The 21,664-nt window shown below is 36.0% G+C and overlaps 1 protein-coding gene across 1 annotated transcript; it reads right to left on the bottom strand.

Annotated features, from left to right (window-relative positions):
- Positions 1-1,123: 1,123 nt before the first annotated feature.
- Positions 1,124-20,025, bottom strand: LOC142349956 (uncharacterized). The gene is made up of 6 exons (XM_075401824.1): positions 19,950-20,025; positions 19,170-19,263; positions 12,069-12,220; positions 7,726-7,853; positions 5,181-5,369; positions 1,124-1,250 (listed from the first exon to the last, which is right to left on the bottom strand). The coding sequence occupies exons 1-6, from the start codon at positions 20,002-20,004 to the stop codon at positions 1,134-1,136; spliced, it is 735 nt and encodes a 244-aa protein (XP_075257939.1). The 5' UTR covers positions 20,005-20,025; the 3' UTR covers positions 1,124-1,133.
- Positions 20,026-21,664: the final 1,639 nt, after the last annotated feature.

Genomic DNA, 21,664 nt, shown 5'->3' with positions numbered 1-21,664 from the left:
GGATGCCATATTAAGCAAATAAATTATCGACACCATAACTTACTATTCCTTTTTGCTCCAATTCAAATAATTTTTTTATGAATCCGTCTTTGTAGCAATTGCTTGCACATATTTGGTCTCATACGATTTCATAAGTGTTCTCATACTTTTTAAAATCCCCATTATTTTGGACTGTATTTGAGATGATTACCTTGCTGATATTTAATATAGCTTACCAGTTGTCAACGATTGTGTAACATGTCAATTTCTTATCGATCGCGCTCGTCTTAACCTATTTTTGACATTATTGCTTAGAAATTGACCTCAAACCCCCCTGGTTCCCACTTGACAATTTTGGTGATTTCGTTTGGTATATCCGTTATTAATTTAGCTGAATCGTTTTTATGAACCATCCATCCGATTAGATTTGAACCCTTGTATTTCCATTGAATTTATTTCTTTATTTAGCGTGATGGATTGTTCAACATTTACTCCTACAGCCTTATTCATTTTGCAATCCTGCAAATGGAGACGGCGATGACAAGGACATGTTGACTTTTGCTCGATTTCGAGAAGAAAAGCCGGTAAAACACAATCATAATCATCTCAAAAACTTGAAGTAGTCGACTTCTCGAAAACTTTTTTCAACTTTTTCATAGCAACAAAACAAGCGAACCAAAAGGAATCAATTTTAGTGTTACCTTAATAGTACAGAATCATAATCGTCCTAAGCACTTTTTCCATCCCAAAATAACTCATTAATACAGATTACTTTGAAATGTAGAGATGAAATTACCCACTTAATTATGTGAAATAAAATGAGAAAGTGATTCTTCAAGAAAGTTGAAATTCCTCCTCATAAACAATGTTGTTCTGGAAAAAAACAGACAAATTGTTTAGGCTCTATAGCAATCGCTCGTGGCTAATAAAAAAAAGCTCGATTTTTGATATAAAAATTTGAATTATTTTATGCAAAAACTAGTAGTATTAAAACTGCGAGCCCCGCAGCTGTTTTTGACTTTAAGTTTTGTTATGACCACTGCTAATGTTACACGGCATGCTTTGGCCCAAAATATGTGCAAATTATGTAAACAAGAATAGGAACCAAAATTGGGCTAAAATGCTGCGCGTGTTCATTTCTGTCAGTCTATCAGTTAATTAGGGTAGGGCAAAAGTCCGAGAGGGGTGCCTACAGCTGTGGAGTTGCCAGAGCTACTGCTGGCTTCTGATGATCTCTCGTCACACATCCACGGCTTCTCGTGACAGATCACCTGGTCAACCAAAAATTGTTGAATAGTTGGCAAATAGCCATTTTGGCAAGCCAATCTTTTGACACTATTTTCGGCAGAAAATGATTTCTTTTAGCTTAAGATTTGATTTCAAGATTTTTGCTATTAGTTACACTAAGAACTAATTTATGTACCAAAATTCATAAGAGCCATTATATAAATAAATGCTAATATTCAATTTGTTCTTTGAACCCGCAGTAATCCGCGGTGAGTAATCACAGGGCTTACAAATTATGGCGCTGTTTTTGAACCCCTATTCTTGTAACCCCCTATACTTTAACCCCGTAACAGTTTGACCCCTACTACAGTTTCACCTCAATTTTAAGACTCCTATAATTTAATTGAAGAAAATCAATTTTTTTAATGCCATTAATAGAGATTATAATTGAGGCGAATTAACTGATGGGCGAAAGCATTTTCACACCCAATTTTAATCTGAAATTAATGGTTCATAATTATCAGCAAACTAACTTTAAAATCTCAATAACAAAAACCAAAACTAGTACCATTAGCGAATTCATTATCCAATCTAATCCATAATAGGGCAATTAAATGTACTTGGAAAAAGATTAATCGAACTCGAGAACATTTTTTTAAATTTTCTGCTTCTTAAATTTAGCATAATAACTGCTAACTTTGAGTTTACCATTTCTTCCAAAGACATAAAAATTTTGGCAACCAAAAACCATGAGTCATATATCAAAAAAGTAAACAAAAGTAGCATCCCCAATACTGCCGGTGTCACAAGTTTTATTCCCAATATGCGTTGCCGTCGAAACTCAATTTAATACAAACACTATACAGTGGATTGGATGAATTGGAGCGGATTTTAAATTTTGGTGATCTTTATATAATATCAGTTCTCGTTTCAAATTTTTAATTTGGAGACAAAAAATGCTATCATGTCTACACCCTTCCTGTATATATTATATGTAAAGCTCGTGCTTGTTTTTATGCTATCTTTCCCAAGGAAACTGAAGAAAAACTTACAGCTCATACCTAATGCTTCTGATTCCTAGCCCGATAAAGTTTCGCTTGATTGTGATTTTGACTGACAACGCCTATCAAAAACAACATCCAGAATCCACGTTAATCAGGAAGTTAAATATTTTTGTTTCTCTCTTTTAAGCTTGCCCCAAACGTAGATTATAACTTTCAGACGCGTCGTTTCACTTGGGAAGTAAAAATTTGTCCATCTTCGAGACTAAAACAGCTTTTGAACTCCTTTAATTCATATTAAATTGCAACGTGAAGGAGGTCAGGCATCCGTTATTTTTCGATCGATGATGTAAACATGAAGCAACTTTTTAGTCGCGATTTCACGCAAACACAAGCCGTTTATTGCCGCACTCAAAGTCAGTAGTTTTGTGCTATTTAAGTCTTTTAGCTTTTAGCTTTACTAATTGTTACATCTGGACTCCTAAATAGATAAAGAGTTTGGTGTTAAGAGACAAAATGAGTTTGAACGAGAAAAAATTGCGAGGTTAAAAGATTGAGTGCTGAGTATGTACGATGTTAAAGTAGAGGCCTTTAAATAATTTGGGGTAAAAAGAAGTTGAACCCAAATTGTTTGCCAATTGGGTTTTAAATCATTTCTGCCAGTTTGGCAATTTGTTGAATCACATATTGGAAAGCAGAGACAAATGCGATTATATATAGTCACTAAAATGCAAGCGTTTTGACGCCAGGTAATGTTTTGACCCTAGTTTTGATCGGTGAAAATAGAGACTACTGACTTCGACCGGGGAAAATTGTGCTTTTCATCAATTAATATTGAGATATCGAATGCAAAAATTATAAATAAACTAGTTGTAGAATATAGAAACTTAGAAACGTAGAAAATTAAACTAACCTTTAATATTTAAACCGTATAAACCGAATCCGAAATTAATCTTGATTCAAACTATAGTATTAAAACTTAGAAAATTTAACTTACCAGTTTTATCAAGACAAGAGCAAATTGATTCAAGTCAATAATTTGATATAAATGAATCTTTGAGAAATGGTACTGTTAACCAATATTCGGTTCAAAATGATGATTCTAGATAGCTATTATTAAAGTCAGATTATTCTCCTCAGCAAGTTTTAACTGATTTTGATAACTCTGGAAGTGTGAAAGAATTCTTAGAAAATTGTAAATGCATTCTATAAATGGTATTCCTCGCGACTGATTTCTAGGAATTTTGTAGAAGTAAACCATATTCGGTATCCCGTACGACCCCCCTATAAATCATGGCGCTAAGATTAGTATTGTATCTTGATTTTTCGCATTGATAATGAGTATAAATAGGCCTGATTTTTGAGCCGTTTTCTTAACCCAATTTCCTGATTCTAAATTCACTGCTTATTATACAATCCTCGTTATTCTCAGCGGTAATAGTCTTTCCTTAGTTGCGATTCTTCTAACTTCTTAGGATTATTCGATAGAGTCGGTGTAGACTCAGAGATCGAATAGAGAAATAGAAAATAATTAGGAGACTTTTTGAGAACACACCTTGGTTGAATATAACTTTGATTTAGTTAGGAATAAGGTCTGTGGTAACTTTGCAATCTTTAATTTCTAAGTCAAGTAATTTCTTAGAGTTATAAATTGGCATTAAACCAGAACTTAACATATCTCTTTTAGGATTCATAGGTGGTTTTACAGAGATCAATCACTATTAGGTTAAGTTAAGATTTCCCGGGACTTGGACTTTGGAGAAGGGAACTGGAGACGCCTTCAAGACAAGTGCTTCTGAGAGTATTAATCGGCCGCGCTCCTTTAAGAGACTGAATAGTGAAAGCCACTCTGAGGTCGGGGCTGCCTGATCGTTGACGACTTGGCGAGCTAAGTTAACCCATGTAGTATGGAATGGCGAACCAGAAAGACATTATCACGGTCTGCAGTAGCCTGAAGTACCTTATGGGCAATGTCTTAGTGTTCTATTCAAGTTGATTAATACTCGTCTGGTTGGGTTGTGGAGTGAACTACGACGAGCTTCCCTTCATCTTCACACTTAGTAGTTTTAGGATCTTAGATTGATCTCTTAGTATTAAACAGTTGTATTGGGAACTTGGTATACTTCTCAATTATAGTGCCACCTATTTCATAATTGTTTTCTTTTCCATATATTTAGGTCTTAGCTGAGGTTAGACAACTCTCAATCGAACCTTATAATTACTGTTTAATACAAACGACTGCCTCCAATCTGAATCTTAGGAGTAATAGAAGGGCCTGGTATACCCCTTTCTGTTATTTTAGGATAATAGGCACTCGAAGTTACCACTACTCTAGTTCTCTGTTTTAACGGATATTTAGATAATTACAATTGTTGGGATTTGAATAAGGAATTCCCCCAACCTAGTTTTTTCAAATTCTACACTAGTACAGAAATCACAGAAATTAATTTCAAATTTTTGGTTTAAAGCCTCCATTATGTAAGCAATCAATATGGTTAAAACGATGCAACTATATAAGAGCACAGCTAAACAATTTTGAAATTTTGGTAATTGTTAATTTTCATCTGTGAAAAATTTTTTGCCAAAAAAATTGTTCTCTTGTGGAATATCACCACTCAATATGTTGATTGTTTGCCTAATTTAACCGTTTTGCCGAATTATAATGAAACATTTTTCCGGTCAAAAACTATAGGTGGTGTTACATAAATACACAATGATTCCTCGACTCGCGTTAATGACTTTCCCAGTTACCTTTACATGAAACGATTGTGGAAAAAGCAGATTGATACACTCGACGGATGGTGGGGGGTCCCAGGCTGAGGTCCAAGACCGAAACAACTTGTTATTCATCCGAGTGCACGTCTGTGCATCTGTAATCAAATTTACAGGGTCTGGGCGACGTTAAGAACTGAGAGGCGGGTTCGAGCGCAGATGGGTCTGTTGGGTGATTAGTTTAACAGACACTTTATTTACCTGTGTTTTAAACCAAGAGAAAGTCAACACTTTGGTGAGATCGTTCGCCAATATTATGTGCACCTTTGAGCGACCAAGAGGGGGTATGAGATAGTGGGTAGCGGGCTTTACGCCCAATTTCTTCAGTGTTCCCTTTCCGAATCCCACTTGAGTCACCACATTCATACACATATCAGGTTCGTGTCGTACCTGAAATTGGGCTAAACATACGTAGGAAGTTCCGAAAAAAAATTCTTTCATTGTCATGAGTGGACGAACTAATGCTTGTTCAGTTTATGCTTGTAACAATGTGCCGTGGCGGGCAATTTAATTTTATAATTATAAGAATAAATATCAACAATTCCCTCTAGTAGGAATCAACGATTGCCTAAACATTCATCTTTGTTTACTTAAGACTCAACCGAATTGAAAAATGCCAAAAACTAAAATAAAAATATTTTCAGCTGTTTTTATTACAGTTTCTCTCGCGTTTTCTCAAATCAAAATAGTACTTTTTTATCTTGCCAATTTACTTGAAACTATCGTTCAGCTCACTCTTCAACAATGGGCTATTACCGTTTGCGAATTGAAAATAGAAAAATTTTGCAGAAAGAAAATTTCTTCAACTTGATGATTGACGGCGGTGATGGTAGCTTGGCAGTTTCCTTAGGCCTTTGCAGCCAAGTGTATCAAAATACAAAATACAATCAACAAACCTTTCAGCGGTATTCTCTGTTTATATTCAGCTACGTTTGTTTATATTATTAGGATTAAATTTAAGATTTTAAAATTATATCATCATTGCATTTCCTATGATCCTTAGGTAATGCTAATAATACATTTCTCATCTGCATAAAATCCCAGCATGACTTTTTCTGACACTTTCTGCTTTCGACTCCTAGTTATTTCACATGTACACCTGACTCAAGAGGTGAAAGTTGTCAAAAGTTTTTCTGGGGAGCTTGACAGTAGTTGTAACAAAAACTGTAGGATGATAGGGTTACTGCTGTTGCTAAATGACGAATGGCTAGGAAAGAGGTTGCAAAGAATGTAGTCAAATGAACAGCTGTATGGCGTAAGTTAATAATTTTTTAGTAAATTTTTTAGTAATCACACAGCAACAAATATTGATTAATTAATTTTTTCAACACAGTTTTTATTCCCATCAAAAATTATTGACCTCAGTGATGAAAATGAATTATTGAATAACTTTGAGAGGGTTATAGCACTTGAGTGGCAGTGTTTTCAATCAGCGTGCAACTTGCAAAACGTGTGCGCCTTACCGTAGGAGATTAGACTATTCTTTGCAATATTTTTTTCTCGCCACTCTCGATATAGCAACAGTTGCATGAAAAAATTGGCCGAGAAAGATAGTCTAGTAAGAAAACATTGTATCGCCACGGTTTAATTTTTTTTCATTGCGAGATATCAATTTATTTCTCCGATGAGCCATGCAACTGTTGTTATAGCACCAGAATTGATTAAGGAACATTACTAACACAATTTTTTGCCAGTGAGAAGTTATTAAACTCCGAGACGAAACTGAGTTATTAATTGCTCTCAAACGAGGTTTGTAGCAATTATATTAGTCCTGTTAGTATTTTTAATGCAATTTTTTTGCTTGACCGATTTTTCGTCTGAATCATTTGAATTTTCCTCAAAAATGGGATAAACAGGTAGCGCCCAGTGGGCATTAGGTGCTCTTAGAGCCTTTCAGCTCACTAGTACTAGTCTCCAAGTATGCGATACACAGAAACTGTTTTGAAGACTTATACTTGTGGTGTGAAGGGCGGTTCTTAGAGGTTGACCCCTCACTCAGCGGTCGGCGGTCGTTTGAGAGCATTTCGCCCGACGTTAGTCGGTTATGTTTGAATAGTTCTGTTGAGGCAATAACAACCGTGCGGTGATTTGCCATACTCACTCTCGTTGCGATTACAGCTGTTGCTTAACTTACATCACACTGCAATACATTAGCATATCTCTTTTCGCCACTCTTCATGTGGAAAAAAACGGCGACGAAATGATCGCGGAAAAATAGCCCAATCCCTAAGCCGAGTTGCCATTGTTTCAGATTTTTGCAGTATTTATCCAGCACTAAGACGTTATTTCGGATCTTTTCTGTTTCGACCCCCTCCCCCCAGCTTAGTGAGCATTAATCTTTTATGACCCTCAGGCGCACGTGCTATTTTCTTACATAGTAACGTGCTATATAAGCTGGGGGTCATAAAAAACACTGGGGGCCGAAACAGAATAGATCAGTTATTTCTTCGGTAAGCTATACAACTGTTAAAATCTCATCCAGAGTTGATTAAAAACGTGGATCTATTCTGTTTCGACCCCCCCAAAGTTTTTTATGACCCCCAGCTACAAATTCTATGTTGTTATATAGCACGTTACGATGTAAACATATAGCACGTGCGCCTAGGGGGCGTAAAAATATAAGGCCACTAAGCTGGGGGCCAAAACAGGATAGATCCAAAAACGTTACCACGTGGTTGTTTTTGCCCTCTCAAATATTTTTGAATAGCCCAGATTCGGATGTTAACTTAATACCTTAATTTGATACCTTAATGAAGACTAGTTGTTTCGTATCTGAAGAGAAGTCCGTGATCTTCCGAATGTACTCTGCGGGACTCACACCCTTATGCTGACCTAATTCTATGTACTTCGTTGACTGCAGCCCACAACAACCTCCTAAAGGTGTGAAATAGATCGAATTTGTATGAACGGATCAATTATGTCCCCCCCCCCCCCCCCGATGTACTTAATCCTGAGGATTATAGATTTTAAAAAAGTTTTTTTGAGTTATTTCCTAATCTTTTACCTATAATGTCAAACTTTTAGAAGTTACAAAACTACCAGAAGAGACCGTAGAGCGAGACACACTACAGCTTAACGTATACTCGGCCTGTCCGTAAGCTGTGGCAAATGATTTTGGATCTCGGAAATAAACCCTCATGGAAAAAAACACCTAATTTTAGATGGAAAAGAAACTCACACGGAAAGAAACCCCCACGGAAATAAACCACTATTTTAAATTTGAATTTTGGTAGTGATATTAGTGTGTGTGCGTGTGTGTTTGTGTGTGTGCTCGCGTGTGTGTGTTTATGTGTGTGTGTGTTTGTGCGCGTGTGTGTGTGTGTGTGTATGTGTTGTGTGCGTGTGTGTGTGCCCCCCCCCAGCTTAGTCTTTCCCATTTTAGTCTCCCCCCCCCAACTTAGTCTTTCCCATTTTACCCCCCCCCCCAGCTTAGTGGTCAGGTAGCCCTCGACCCCAGCTTAGTTGTTTCACGTGGATTTAAATGAAACTGAAATTTTGGAGTCTTTCCCATTTTAGCCCCCCCCCCCCCCCAGCTTAGTGGTCGGATAAACTATAGCCCCCCATCATGGTAATTATTTCATTTAATTTGATCTATTTATTTCAGGCGTTCACCTCCCCCCCCCACACACACACACACACCACAGCCGTGTTCGATCACGAAGTGCATGTCGGAAGTTGTTCTCTGGATGTCGACACGATTCTAACAATCTCTGAGACCTTCCGTTCACGTTGATGGACCTACATGAACATTATTCACACCAGCCATCCTGCTGGACATTGATGTCGGGAGAAGAGTTTAGAGGTCGGAGACGGAGGTCGGAGGAGCCGCAATTCAAGGAGCCGCAATTCAAGGAGCAGCAATGCAAGGAGCCGCAATTCAAATGGCCGCAATTCAAATTAATTAGATGTATGCGACAAACTGAAGAACTATAACTCAAAATCATAGTTATAATCATATAGTTATAATCATAGTTTCAGAGCCTATTAATTTAAGGCTTACGCAGAACAAATTCTGCAAAATGATATAAATTCATATATATTGAATACGCATGTATTTTTAATTACGATCAAAACAGATAGCGAGAGGGAGAGAGAGAGAGAGACGCGAGATAATTGGCTATAAAAGAAGCACGAAAGCGCGGGTAATTATGTACGCTATGCGCATATCAAAACCAGGCGGCATTTTAATATGCCCATAACCAGGGCAGACAAAATTTGTTTATGCCCAGACCGCAAACCGAATTAACAAAATTCATGTTCAGACAAAAGTCAGTTGATGACCCATCTTGTCTTATTAAAATTATACTAAACAGTGAAATCTCGGACCTGAACATAGTAATGGCCCACCTAAAAATCCTTATGATTTAATTTCTGGTGCAGTACTGAATCTCTCTGACGATGCGCTCCGGAAATTTTTTCGGTTGTGATAGTTTCATATAAAATTCCACGGGCCGCTAAGGCATGGCCATGGCCAGCGAGGTACCGCCAAATTGGTAATAGCGCAACTCTTTACTAGTCAATTGGGGGTATATTTCCTTGGTAGTTTGTTTCCCATCTAAAATCAGTTGGGACTTTTTTTCTCGTGGGTTTTTCCCTTTCACGTTCGGATTGTGTGATATGATAATCGAAATGCAATATATTGTGCAAAAAAAGTTACAAAAATGTTCTGGGTTTGCTACATATAACCAAATACAGTATCTGTTTATGCGTAAAAGGTAAATCTGAAAAAGAAACAAATCAAAAGCAAAGTTATATGCCTGAGACCTGAATATAAGAGACGAAAAGTCTCAATTTCAAAAAAAGGGGGGGGGTTGAAAGAAAAAATTCAATTGAGAGAATATAAATTGATAAAATTGCTGACTGCAAATTGATTGAGAGTGAGCTGTTATTTTACAAGCTCTAATCATGGGACTTCTCGAGATATCCCTATATACGTGTCTTCGCTTCTCGGTTTCTTCTATCAATCTGTCACGAAAAAATAAAAATGATGATCAGTAATATGAAGATTTAACTCAAAGGCTATTGGAAGTTTTTCCAGGACAATGTATCAATAAGAAAGAAGATAACGCTGTCTTCAGTGGTTAGGAGCTGCAACATAATTATTTGTCCCCATTTTGCTGGAAATATTTGTTCAATTAATTTCTGCTCCATTTTAGGCCCATAGAGTGCATCACACGTCCACATTTATGGTGAGTCCATAAATTTCCTGTAAGCCAATAAATATGAGAGAATTTCCTTATCGCATGGAATATTTATTTGGTATCAATAAATAGTAAAAAAAATTGAAAACAAAAATAATCAATTAATGACCACAGATGCGCCTAATATCTGTTTTTCATTCTTCAAAAACCACTGCCCTTTGTAGTTTTGTATGGGCGTTTTGGACTATGTTGTTTTTCCCCTGAAACAATCTACTTCTTTTCTATTGAACTCGACGAACAATTCCTCAGTGCAACTGTCTGTTACAGACAAAAGGCAGTTTATTAAAAATTAATTACATCAGGACCGTCTGTGCAAAAAATGAACATTTAAAATTTTCTGTCTTGAGTCTCTGCAATGTGATTTGGGCCTAAACTAATACAACCTTATTATGTAGAAATGACAACTGTAAATACTAATAAGTTGTTAATCTTAGCACGAGATTTTTTTTGGGTGCGTTGCATTGGCGGTGTTGATAAACACGTATCGTTGTTTTCGTTCTGAATGCCGGGTTGTTTATCTTTCCTAATGCGCAGGAATGAAAGTTTGGTACATGAAAACATTGGTACCATGATCGAAGCATTGGTACAATATCATCTTATCGTTCTTCAACTCTATCTTAACAAGCATTTGCACTTGCAAGTCATCAAATGTTGAAGTTTCTCAGTATTAGGAGTTGGAATGCCCGCCGTTCCCATATACATAGCTAAAATTTGCCTTTGATAATTTTCCGGAACTTTGAAACCTGCAATTTACGTGTTTTATGCAACGCTATGTAACCCAAAAGTCACTTTGAAATTGGGACCTAATTCTGTATAAACTCCAGAACATTTCAGACTGTTGCTAGGATCGGGTCGCAAATCGGAAATATTGTATTTTATTCAACAAAAATTGTTCTAATTAATTCTTAATTGGCTCAATCGCCGCATGCCTTGAATTTTCTTATCATAATACTTGAGAGTAACATTCTCAAATCCCTTATATAGAAATAAATACTCAAGGTCGCCAAAATAATCAGAGCGAAGGCAAATCCATTTTCAATCGCGCTGGCCAGTGTCCTAAGATTATGAAACCGATTTGTTTTTGTAATCCAAGTAAAACTACACGGTTCATGGTACGAATTTGTACATGACAACGGACTAAAAGGAAGTTGTCACAGATTGCAAGCAGAGCCACCCAGCATACTTAAAGGAATCCTTTTCTGTGTTTCGGAAGCCCATACTAATACCGTTTATCGTAGCTGGAAATATTTTCCCATTTTAGGACAAATGAGAAGTGGCCAGCTGGTTAAACTTTGCATGACAGAAATAATGTTTACACTCTAATTTTTTGTACTATATTTTTAATCTAGACTAGATGTGTTCTGCTAAACATAAAAAAAATTCGAAGTAGCTAAGAATATTTCTTTCGAATTGTACAAAATTAAATTGCCGAAGATGATGTTTTAACATTCGCTTAAACTTTGTTTGCAGCTAGTATATTATTCTCCGAGAGGTAAGGTGTGTGATTCACACGCCAATGATTGAGAGTTCAATCCCCTGCCTCCGTGAAGCTGTCTGTGTGAGGATGAGCTCTTACTTAACCATAGCTTGAGGTTGACCACAACCTGACCAATGTTGTCTGCAATGATGGTACCACGTGAAAGTTTCAGACGCAAAAAAAAGTGGCCATAGTCACCAAAAAAGAGCATTCATGCTCACCAAATGAACAGTCTGAGATGTGGGGAATAATAGAAAAGATAGAGCTGAGAACAGGCTACTGTTAATACACTGCCGACTGAAAGCCTAAAGCTGCTCCGCTGCGATTACGCAGAAACACATTTATTTATTTAATCTCTGTATTTCAGAAATGTTAATTCCTCTTTTTGTTTCAATGTATTATTTTACAAACCCGATGTTTTGTCATTTTGTTGGAACGAGTACCAATTGATTTCTTTAAAAACTGGCAAAACCATCTCTTTGAATGTCTCAACATCCGTTTCTTCTGGACTTCTCTCACTCTGCTTTCCTTGGATCCAGTATCGCATCACGCAAAAGTACAAGCTGAAAAAGATTTCATTTTTATATCCCGTTCCCCGCCCCAGAGGACATTTACTCCCCCGTGAATAATAGGCATAAAACGTAATCACCCCCCCCCCCCCCCCTACTAAAGATTTTTCAAAAATTACGCTCCCCTGGACGCGTGCAGTTACTACATAGACAAATCAAATGCAATATATACAAGCACAGAATTTATAACTAGAAATCTTGAATCTTGATCATTCCGCTAAATGGGATGGAAAGTAACACAACCCTTAATGCAAAGCCAAAAGAAGATGAAATTATTGTTCTAACATCATTTCAAAAATGGTGGTATATCGTTCTAATTAAGAATTTTTAAAGTTAAGATGGATCTATCTAATTAGAAAATCTTGGTTCATAAACGATCATTGTTATCAGTTCAACCCATGCAATCACCCATGCAATCACACGCGTTTCCTTCTTGGAAAAATTGTTTCAGGTAAAACTTCCTGTTCTGGGCAATCAAATTTCACCCGCCACTGAGTTACAGCTAGTATGATGATTTTAATGATTTTAATAATTTTAATACTTCCCAATAAATTCCCAATGAAGTACTCTCTCAAAAGTAGGGATTTTCACTTCACCAAAACACAATTAAATTACAATGTTTCAGTTCTCATAATTTGTGCTCATTCCTTTTTGCAAAATTTCTTGTCGTATGAACATACATTTAAGTTATTTAGTTCTTTAATTTTCTTTAATTTCGATGTCTTTCAATATTTGTAATTTTGTTCATTCACCTCCTTCAGTTACTTATTCATACACCTAGACAGCTGATTCACTATTTCACTCTGCCAGACAAGATATCGCAGTCGCAATTTCTGTTCAAATTGTAAACAATTCCATTTGGGTTTCGAAACGCATGATTGAAATGTGAATAAATTAATGTACATATTTTGCAATTCATTTCTTTTCATTCATCGCATTTGAACTGCTGAAACTCAGTTGATAATTTAAATTGTTAATTAATCCGCGTTTTGCTAACCGAAATTGAGAGCACTATCTCGTGTAGCGAAATCCAAACTCCATTCTAACTCAATAATTGCTCTTCTGATCCGCGTTTGAGAGTATAACATGGCGCAGTCAGCAAAGGACTTCAATAAAAAACCACTTTCAGGTATCAATGCCTTTTGGGAAAAACCGACGTTAAGCCCACCACTCATTTGAGAGAAGTGGAAGATGACAGCCGTAGCAGAGGCAACTATGACATTAGATGGGATGCTCCAAGGACCTCCAAACTCCGTGGTATACCCACCCGAACCTATATATGAGGTAACAATTGAAGGAACGTCTGCTCAATCCGGAAGGGAGAGAATATCACGGAGCGCACAAACGAAGATGATCTGGCAGAACCGCTACAAAATGAGTGATGAAGTTCGACTCTCATGCGGAGACAAATCATGGACCACATGTGATTAAACAACTGCAGCAATTTTTTACTTTAGTATTGGAACGAAAAGCAGAAGAACATTTAACAGTCCAAAGATTTACATTGAAATCCAACGTTCAACAAATCAGTGACTTTAGGTGGCGATGAAAGAAGCATTTTCTAGAATTCAAAGCATAGCGTAAGACAGATATCATTAGTTCACAATGTAACAACAAACGGGAGTTGGTCAAGAAGTTTTTCCTTAAACTCAATGCAAAATCAGATATCTGCAAAAAAGTGACGAGCCAGATACCATAATCAGGTACAGTTTTAGCATATCTATAACTAACGTGCTTGACTTCGAAACGCAAAGGGAACTCTTGAAAGAAAAAATCAATCCCGACAAAGTTTTTGAGACTGACCTACAAATGAAAATGGGTCAAAAATTCATTGACGAATCAATCAAAACTTAAAAAATTGGCAGAGTGGGTATATTAAAAATTCAAAGAGTAGAAATAGCAACGTTTGTTACAACCAGCAAAGGCACTATCGAAATCCCAACACGAGTAAATTCGTACAAAACAGATCTAAAATTAAATATAGAAACAGTGGCATAAGTTGGTGCAACCTACAACAATTGTAGAATCCCAAATAACGTTGCTAAGTTTTATAGGAAAGCCAAAAACAACCACAACAGCAGAAGAAAAAAACAAATAGATGTTAATCAAATTGATGGAAAAGAAGAGGAAGAAGAGGAAGGAAGTCTCGATTAGATCACTAGCTAAAATTACTTGTACAAACAAGTGTACAATTTCTTCTTTGAAACTTTGGAAGACCACTATGTTGCTACAGCAACAAGTGACACGCAACCGAAATTGAAAAGATGAACGTAAAATTTCAAATTGGAAAAACAAACTGCTTTGCAATGATAGAATCAGGAGGTTTTTGTAGCATCGTAAGCAGTATCTGGCGAATTAAATTCTCGAGGAATCAACAACATCTTCCTCGATAAAAAAACAAACACGACAAAAATCTCAAACATTCTCCAACGGAATAATCAGAATAATAGAAAAATTCCAAACGTCAATAGAGTACAACAAGTGGAAAAGCAGCGAAGTTCTGCTAAAAGTTGAAACAATTGATGTATCTTCAAAGACCTCGGAATTGTAGCGGTTCAACAGCAACCACAACTAATTATCTCAATCAAAAAAATTTCATATCAAATCCCTTGACCAAAGAAATAAGAAATCGTCTCTCGATTTCCTGACCTATTTTTGCCCATTGGTATACAAAAACACACAACGCTAGATAAAAGTTTCATAATTACTATAGGGTAGAACGTCAGAAAGGGAGACGAGTTCTGAGAAATCATCAACCAAAATCAAGGAAGAAACCTACTAACTCCGAAAGGAAGGCCATATTGACAAACTATCAAAATTTTTTGACGAAAATTTCATTTCTCTATATTTCTTAAAGGTTAGAAAAATCTCTTCAAAAATTAGCTCTGGGTTCTAACGTTCTCAACAAAGCATTTCGCGAAAATAAAAACTAAATGCCAACTTTTCGAGTTTGTCTATGATTCAGTATTGCGAAATTGACCGAAACAAAGAATGAGCGAATAGCGTATTGGTAAAACATAGACTTAAAAAACGCGTATAGGCAACTCAAACTTCATTCAGAAACGTCTAAGCATTGTAATTTTTGAAAATCATTTGCAGAAAAACAACAAGAACATCACTGAAAACAAGAATTTATGGTCTAATTGATATGCCTGTAGTATCCCAAAAACCGGTAGACTACCTCTTTATTGAACAAAATGTAAAAGATGGCTGAAAACCAATCAATTATGCCTCACGGTTTATCATTCTACGGAAAAGTGATTTATTGTTCATGAACGCGAACATTTGGATTTTGTCTAGTCCTTAAACTATTCCAATTATTTCCTATGTGACCAGCAGTTCAAAGTCAAAACCAAGCACAGGATAATATTATCCTTTAATAAAAATCTCAGATAAAAAACTCAGATAAGATTCGTGTAACAAGATGAATAGTTAGACTCTGTCCGTTTAATTTTATAATAGGACACCGGGCCGGCACCAAAAACTGCTCCTTGGACTGCATTTCACATAATCCATTTGCTAAAACTAAAAATATTTGCTCTTATGACAACCATTTTGTCGCAGCTACGATCTCAAAAATCCGAATCTCTTTTCAACAAATAAAAGATCACATTCAAAATCATTAATTAAATAATCTAATCAAAACCGTATCACAGAACAATAATCATCTAAGCTGTTGATCTCCTATAAACACATATCACAATCATCTATTACAACCAGATTACGCATTCGCAGTACAAAATCAATTAAAACAAAGAAAGCTTTTAACAAACATGATAATGCATTCGCTTCGCCGAATCTACATTCATTTTGTAAAAGTAATTCTGCTCTACATAATCACCTGTCAATTAACTGTTTACAACGGCAGTTTACAACAATTAATCTGCAAGAAAGAATTTAACACCGCAAACGCAAACAATGTGAACAAATAAAAATACCATACGCAAATAGTAGTAGCAAATGAAGTTATCAACAACTAATCTCTCGAACTGGCTCAAAAAAGGCATAACACAAGAATTAGGAAAATGAGCCTATCAAGTGTTCACAATTATTGTCCAAATACCAAACAAAAATCACAAATCTTTATTTCAAAAATTCAATAAATTCGAATCAATCTTAACGATCAATTACGACAAATTAGTTAATCATCGTTTAGACGAAGATACCGTACCAGAGAGAGAGAGAGAGAGAGAGAGAGAGAGAGAGAGAGAGGAGAGAGAGATTACCAGGCCCTACAACAAGAGGCAGACACGAGAGCAGGCAGTCCAGCCCAAATTGCGAAAATGATGTACACCAAAACTGCCAAAGCTGTAGAACGAGAAAGACTTTCAACAGATGACCCGCCAAGACTTATACGATCTATAAAAGCATCTCGACCTCGCACGCGAAAAAAAAAACGTAGCATTCATGTCAATTTAGTTAGAAAAAACCAAGTCAGGAGACTGATAAAGAGGCTGAAGGGCTTATGTAAGACACTGGAACCAATATCCTTATTCAGTAAGACCACACAAACGAAAAACGAAATAAATGAACTCGAAAAAAAATTAGTTACCGTTGGCAATTCCAACAAAACAAAATGTGACTCTCAAAAGGATCGCAATGCGGGTCTGAAGTTATACCTAGACAGAAGACATGCAAAGATAATGGAAAAGACACCGAAACAAAAATCTTAAAACGTTGCTAAGACTATCAGAAAAGCAATACGGCTGTGTGAAAAAAAAACGTTTTAAAAAGATTTCACTCCAGCAATCACAAATTGCCAAAAAAGATCTTGCGTTTCAATCAACATTAATGTCACAAGAGCGCTGAAGATGACAATTCGAATGCAAAATCTTAAATTTGATAATGTTGCAACAGAACGTGGAGAAATTCCTGCTCAGTGAGTTCCTAAAGTTCAATTAACGTCTATGATTTAAAATCCAACTCAAGTTGCAGGCAGCTTTTCTATATCGCAAAACTCTCAACATCAAAAACAGGTCACGCCCGACGCAACATGGTCTCATGATTTTTGTTCCTCCACAAATTTTTCAAGCAGTAGACAAAGCACTAGACAGCTCAAGCAGACAAAAAATTTTGGTGACGACACAAATGAAGAATAGGCAAATAAAAAACCAAAAACGCGCACTCAGAACGCACAATCGACAGCTGCCTGCAACGATCTAGTAACTGCCTCTACAACAATGTTTATTAGTCAGTGCTGCCCCCGAAATCTTAATGAAGGTTACCTCAGCAACTCACGTCCAAAGCCTCCAAGAGAAATGAAAGCCTCAAGTATTAGAGGCTGAAACGATCAGTGATGACAACTTTGCGCTGCGATAGATCTAAAAACTAAAACAATTTGAAACTTGAAATGTGCAGAGATAACTACATAAATTATTACAAGATATTTGTATATTGTATAACTGGTGAATAATTACGAAGTTTCTAATTTTGGACTTTTTCAGTTTGTGCCCTCAATTTATTGGGAGTATAAAATTAAAACTCCCCAGACGCACGAGCAATAATTTTAGATTAAGACAGACTATTTAAGAACACGTGATTGGAGGTGTGCATAACGTGCTGGGGAGCAAACGGAAAAGATTCAATTTTATATTATTGAGTTTTTAACTATACTTTAAAATTTTTTTTAATTTAAAAAACCTTTCATTTAGGTCTTAAGGCTCAATGTCAGTCCATAGCTTCACGTTTTATGATTCACTTTTTTAATTACCTATCGATACACCTAGACAGGTTAATCATTAGTTCACTCTGCCGGACAATATTTCGCGGTTTTAATTTCTGTTCAAATGGTGAACATTTCTAATTCCGTTTCAAAACATTTGTTTAAAAAGTGATTATATAAATGTATACATTTTGCTTTAACTTTATTTTCATGCACTGCATTCGAACTGCTAGCTAAAACTCAGTAGATAATTTAAACAATGAACTTTGCCGCGTTTTGCTAACCGAAATTGAGAATAGTATCTCGTGTAGCAAAATCCAAACTCGAGTTCATAAATTCTACTTATCATCTGCGTTTCTCAAAATTTTACTTACAGGATCTAACAGTTCTCACAGACCATTTGTTCAATTCAATTTAACTTGTCTGGCAGCACTTATACTAATTCGAGTATCAGGCAATTGTTTCTCAATCTTGGCCACTTAAACAAAAAAAGTACAACTGATTCGCGCAAAGAAACCAACTGAATCATTTTAAAAGTTGTTTTCCACATCAATTACGAAAGAATCGTTCAATTGTTTGAGTATGGTTCAATTTTATTTAGCATAATATTAATTATTAATTTGAGTTATAATTATATTGAGTGATTTTTTGATAAAAATTGTTTCGGGTAAGTTCAAATTCCGTTGTTGTTTGGCAAAGGAATCACATCCGTCGTTTCGTATTTGTCAGAACAAAATCTTAGTCGCCCCCGGGACTTAGTGCCCTGACATGAGGGTGCTTGCGCCCGAGTCATGGGCTCAAGACCCGGGGAGACTAAAATTTTGTGTTTAGATAACCAAGGGGTACGAAACTGTAGAATTTCATATGAAATTAAAGTTAAGAGTACAATTTTACAGAGTAGTGAAAGAAAAGTCTTTATCTTAAAAATATACAGGAGTTAAAACAATCCAAATGTCTCCATCTCCGATAGCTAAGCATCTGATTATTTATATCGGTTTGATTCAAGTGTCAAAGTAAGATCTCTAACTAAGTCTAATTTTTTGCCCTAAACTTTGTCCTAAATTAGGACACTAACACTAAGTTTAGTGCAAAAAATGAAGACTTTTACTTGTTTCAGACTAAATTCAATCTTTCGAACTAAGGTCTCTGCCTCGAACGCTTAGTGACTGACGAAATCGTACCCTAGGTTCTCTTATCTCCGCTGAACCCTTTTGGGAGGAAGCCATCTCTAAGTAGAGAAAAATAAGAGACCTCGAGTGGGTTGCAAAATTTGATTCTTACCTGTACTGTAAACATTTTCGCCCGAGTTCTTCTTTGTGGTCTGGGAGGACAAAATCGAGCGACTCTCGATTCCTGTTGACTGACCCACGAGCTGCTGAAACAATTTTACGAAATGTCTTTCATTTATTTGTGTCACGTACTAAGAGCGAACACGATTAGTGAAGAGATAGCCACGAAAAAATCAGTAAAGCTTAATATTTTAACCCTAACTTGTCAAACCCGAACTTGACCTCAGTTATTATAAATGCACCTCCGGGCCATTTTGCAGTGTAAGATTGTAACAAATGCATTGAATGTGTTTAAAGCGATTACAAAAACAACTCAACGCCGTTCGCTGCCAAGATTTGCGCGTGTTACAAACAGCATTTCGTATCTCATTTTAGAAACAAAAAATTACAAATTTTTTGACTGGTTGCGCCAGAAATTAATTTATGTAAGAATAAGTAACTTAAAAGCGTTTAAAAATAAAATTACACCATTAAATCATTTGGAAATCTTATAAGAATTCATGGCTTTTATGACATTCCCTGCTGATCCTTTCTGGTCATTTTATTAGGATGTAATTACAAACATTAGGATGTAAAATTATCGACAATTTATAAAAAGAACTGCGCAAAAAGCTTTTCTTAGATCGTTAATTTGGGAGTAAAATTGAAAAGATTTTTGATAATACTTTTGATCATTTTTGAAACACAACTACGAAGAAACCCACGGCTAAACTTTAGGAGGAAATTAATCTCCTACTTCGGGAAAACAAGGGAATAAGCACAAAAAACAAACCTTCAATAGAAGCAAAGGTAGAAATTAAATATTGCAGTATAATTACAAACAGCATCTCGAATGAAATAAAATAAACAGTAAAATTGTGATAATTATTTGATCATCAATAATCTGAACGGCCTCCAAATATTCCAGCGATCATAAGGGTTCATTACTCGCAGTTTAAGTTAAACCTTCATGAAACACTAGACTTAACAATTTTGACAACGACCCTTTAAGTACAAATTTCAGTACTAATTTTTATTTGTTATCAGGCTATTGGTTATCAGATATTTGTTGCAATTGTCTAAGCAAAAATGACTATAAGCAAATTTACCTGCAATTTTTACAATTAAGCATAATTACAAAAAAAAATCGCGGCAAAGTACCTGCAAAGAATGACACGATCAATTTATCTCTGCATTATATATATATATATATATATAAATATATATATATATATATATATATATATATATATATTGTAGAACTAAATATATATATATATATATATATATATATGTATATATATATATATATATATATATATATATATATATATATATATATATATATTTATTTTAAGGCAGACCCAATGTGGGCTCCTTTTACAACCTTAAAGTATAAAGACCTAGGGTTACTTATTTCTGCGCGCGAACTAGACTTACCTATAACTCTAAGATTAACCGACTCTGTAAAACACTGAGAGTAAACTTCTATTATTGCGGCTGTTAAGAAGTATAGCACCGGAGTCAATGGTATACACATGGTGTATCTAACTAATAGAATGACTACAGTTAGTTTAGTTCTCTCTATATAAAAGAGAATAGTGTCTTCTTAGTCTCTGACTGGTTGAAGGTGTACATTCAGTATTTCTACTGCTACATCCATCCGGGGTTGAGAGTTTCAAATTCGAATTTCCGAAGTGTAGCAGAAATACGTTGAATGTGTCATCCTCGTTGAAAGATAGGGTAAAATAGGTGATGAGTTGTGTCCTCTCTGAAGTGGGTTGTGACTTGTGTCTTCGTTTGGAATCCCTGTCAGTGAAGTAGTGACTAGTGTCGGCAGTGAAGAGTTCATCTAATTGTAGAAACCAGTGAGTGTGCCAGTTAAAGGGTGTGCTGGCCACTAACCAGTCCTGTTTAGAGTGTCCAACTGCTCTCACTGTCTTTTAGTGATGATTTGTTCCCAGTTGGAGGATCGCTTTTAGTCTGTAGTCTCTGTCTGGTTTGTAGGAGGAGATTTTTTTATCTCCACTTGGTACAAGTTTTGAACCAGTCGGATTTACCAGCTTACTTTCTGGTGCAAATCCATCTCTTAGCTACTGTGTGACCTACTTTCCCTAATAAATCTATTAGTTAAATTTAATACATTCTTATATTAGGTCCCGACCTGGAGGAAGAAGAAAAGAATTAATCCCAATCTTCAGTCTTGTGGAAAAGAAATATGATCAAGATATATAGAATTGAAAAAAGAATTGAAAATGAATGTAGAAATAAAGAGAAACGAAAAAAAAATAAACAGAAAGTTTAAAGGTGAGTTCTTTGTGAGAACAGTGAGTCTCTGAGTTTGTGGGACTGTGAGCCCGAAGTGTGTTGTAGGACTGTGGCCTACGTTCGATACTCGAACTGAAAATCCGCTGCGTGATTGTCCGGATCTCGAAAGAAGGCGAAAAAATCGGGATCCCGTGCAAAACAGGCAGCAAGGGCACGGGGATACAAATCCACGTTGCAGTG

Source organism: Convolutriloba macropyga, chromosome 11, assembly GCF_964194025.1.
Source record: "Convolutriloba macropyga chromosome 11, txConMacr16.3, whole genome shotgun sequence".
Taxonomy (NCBI): domain Eukaryota; kingdom Metazoa; phylum Xenacoelomorpha; order Acoela; family Convolutidae; genus Convolutriloba; species Convolutriloba macropyga.
Note: the sequence above shows the minus strand (reverse complement) of the source record. Positions and strands in the feature narration are given on the sequence as shown.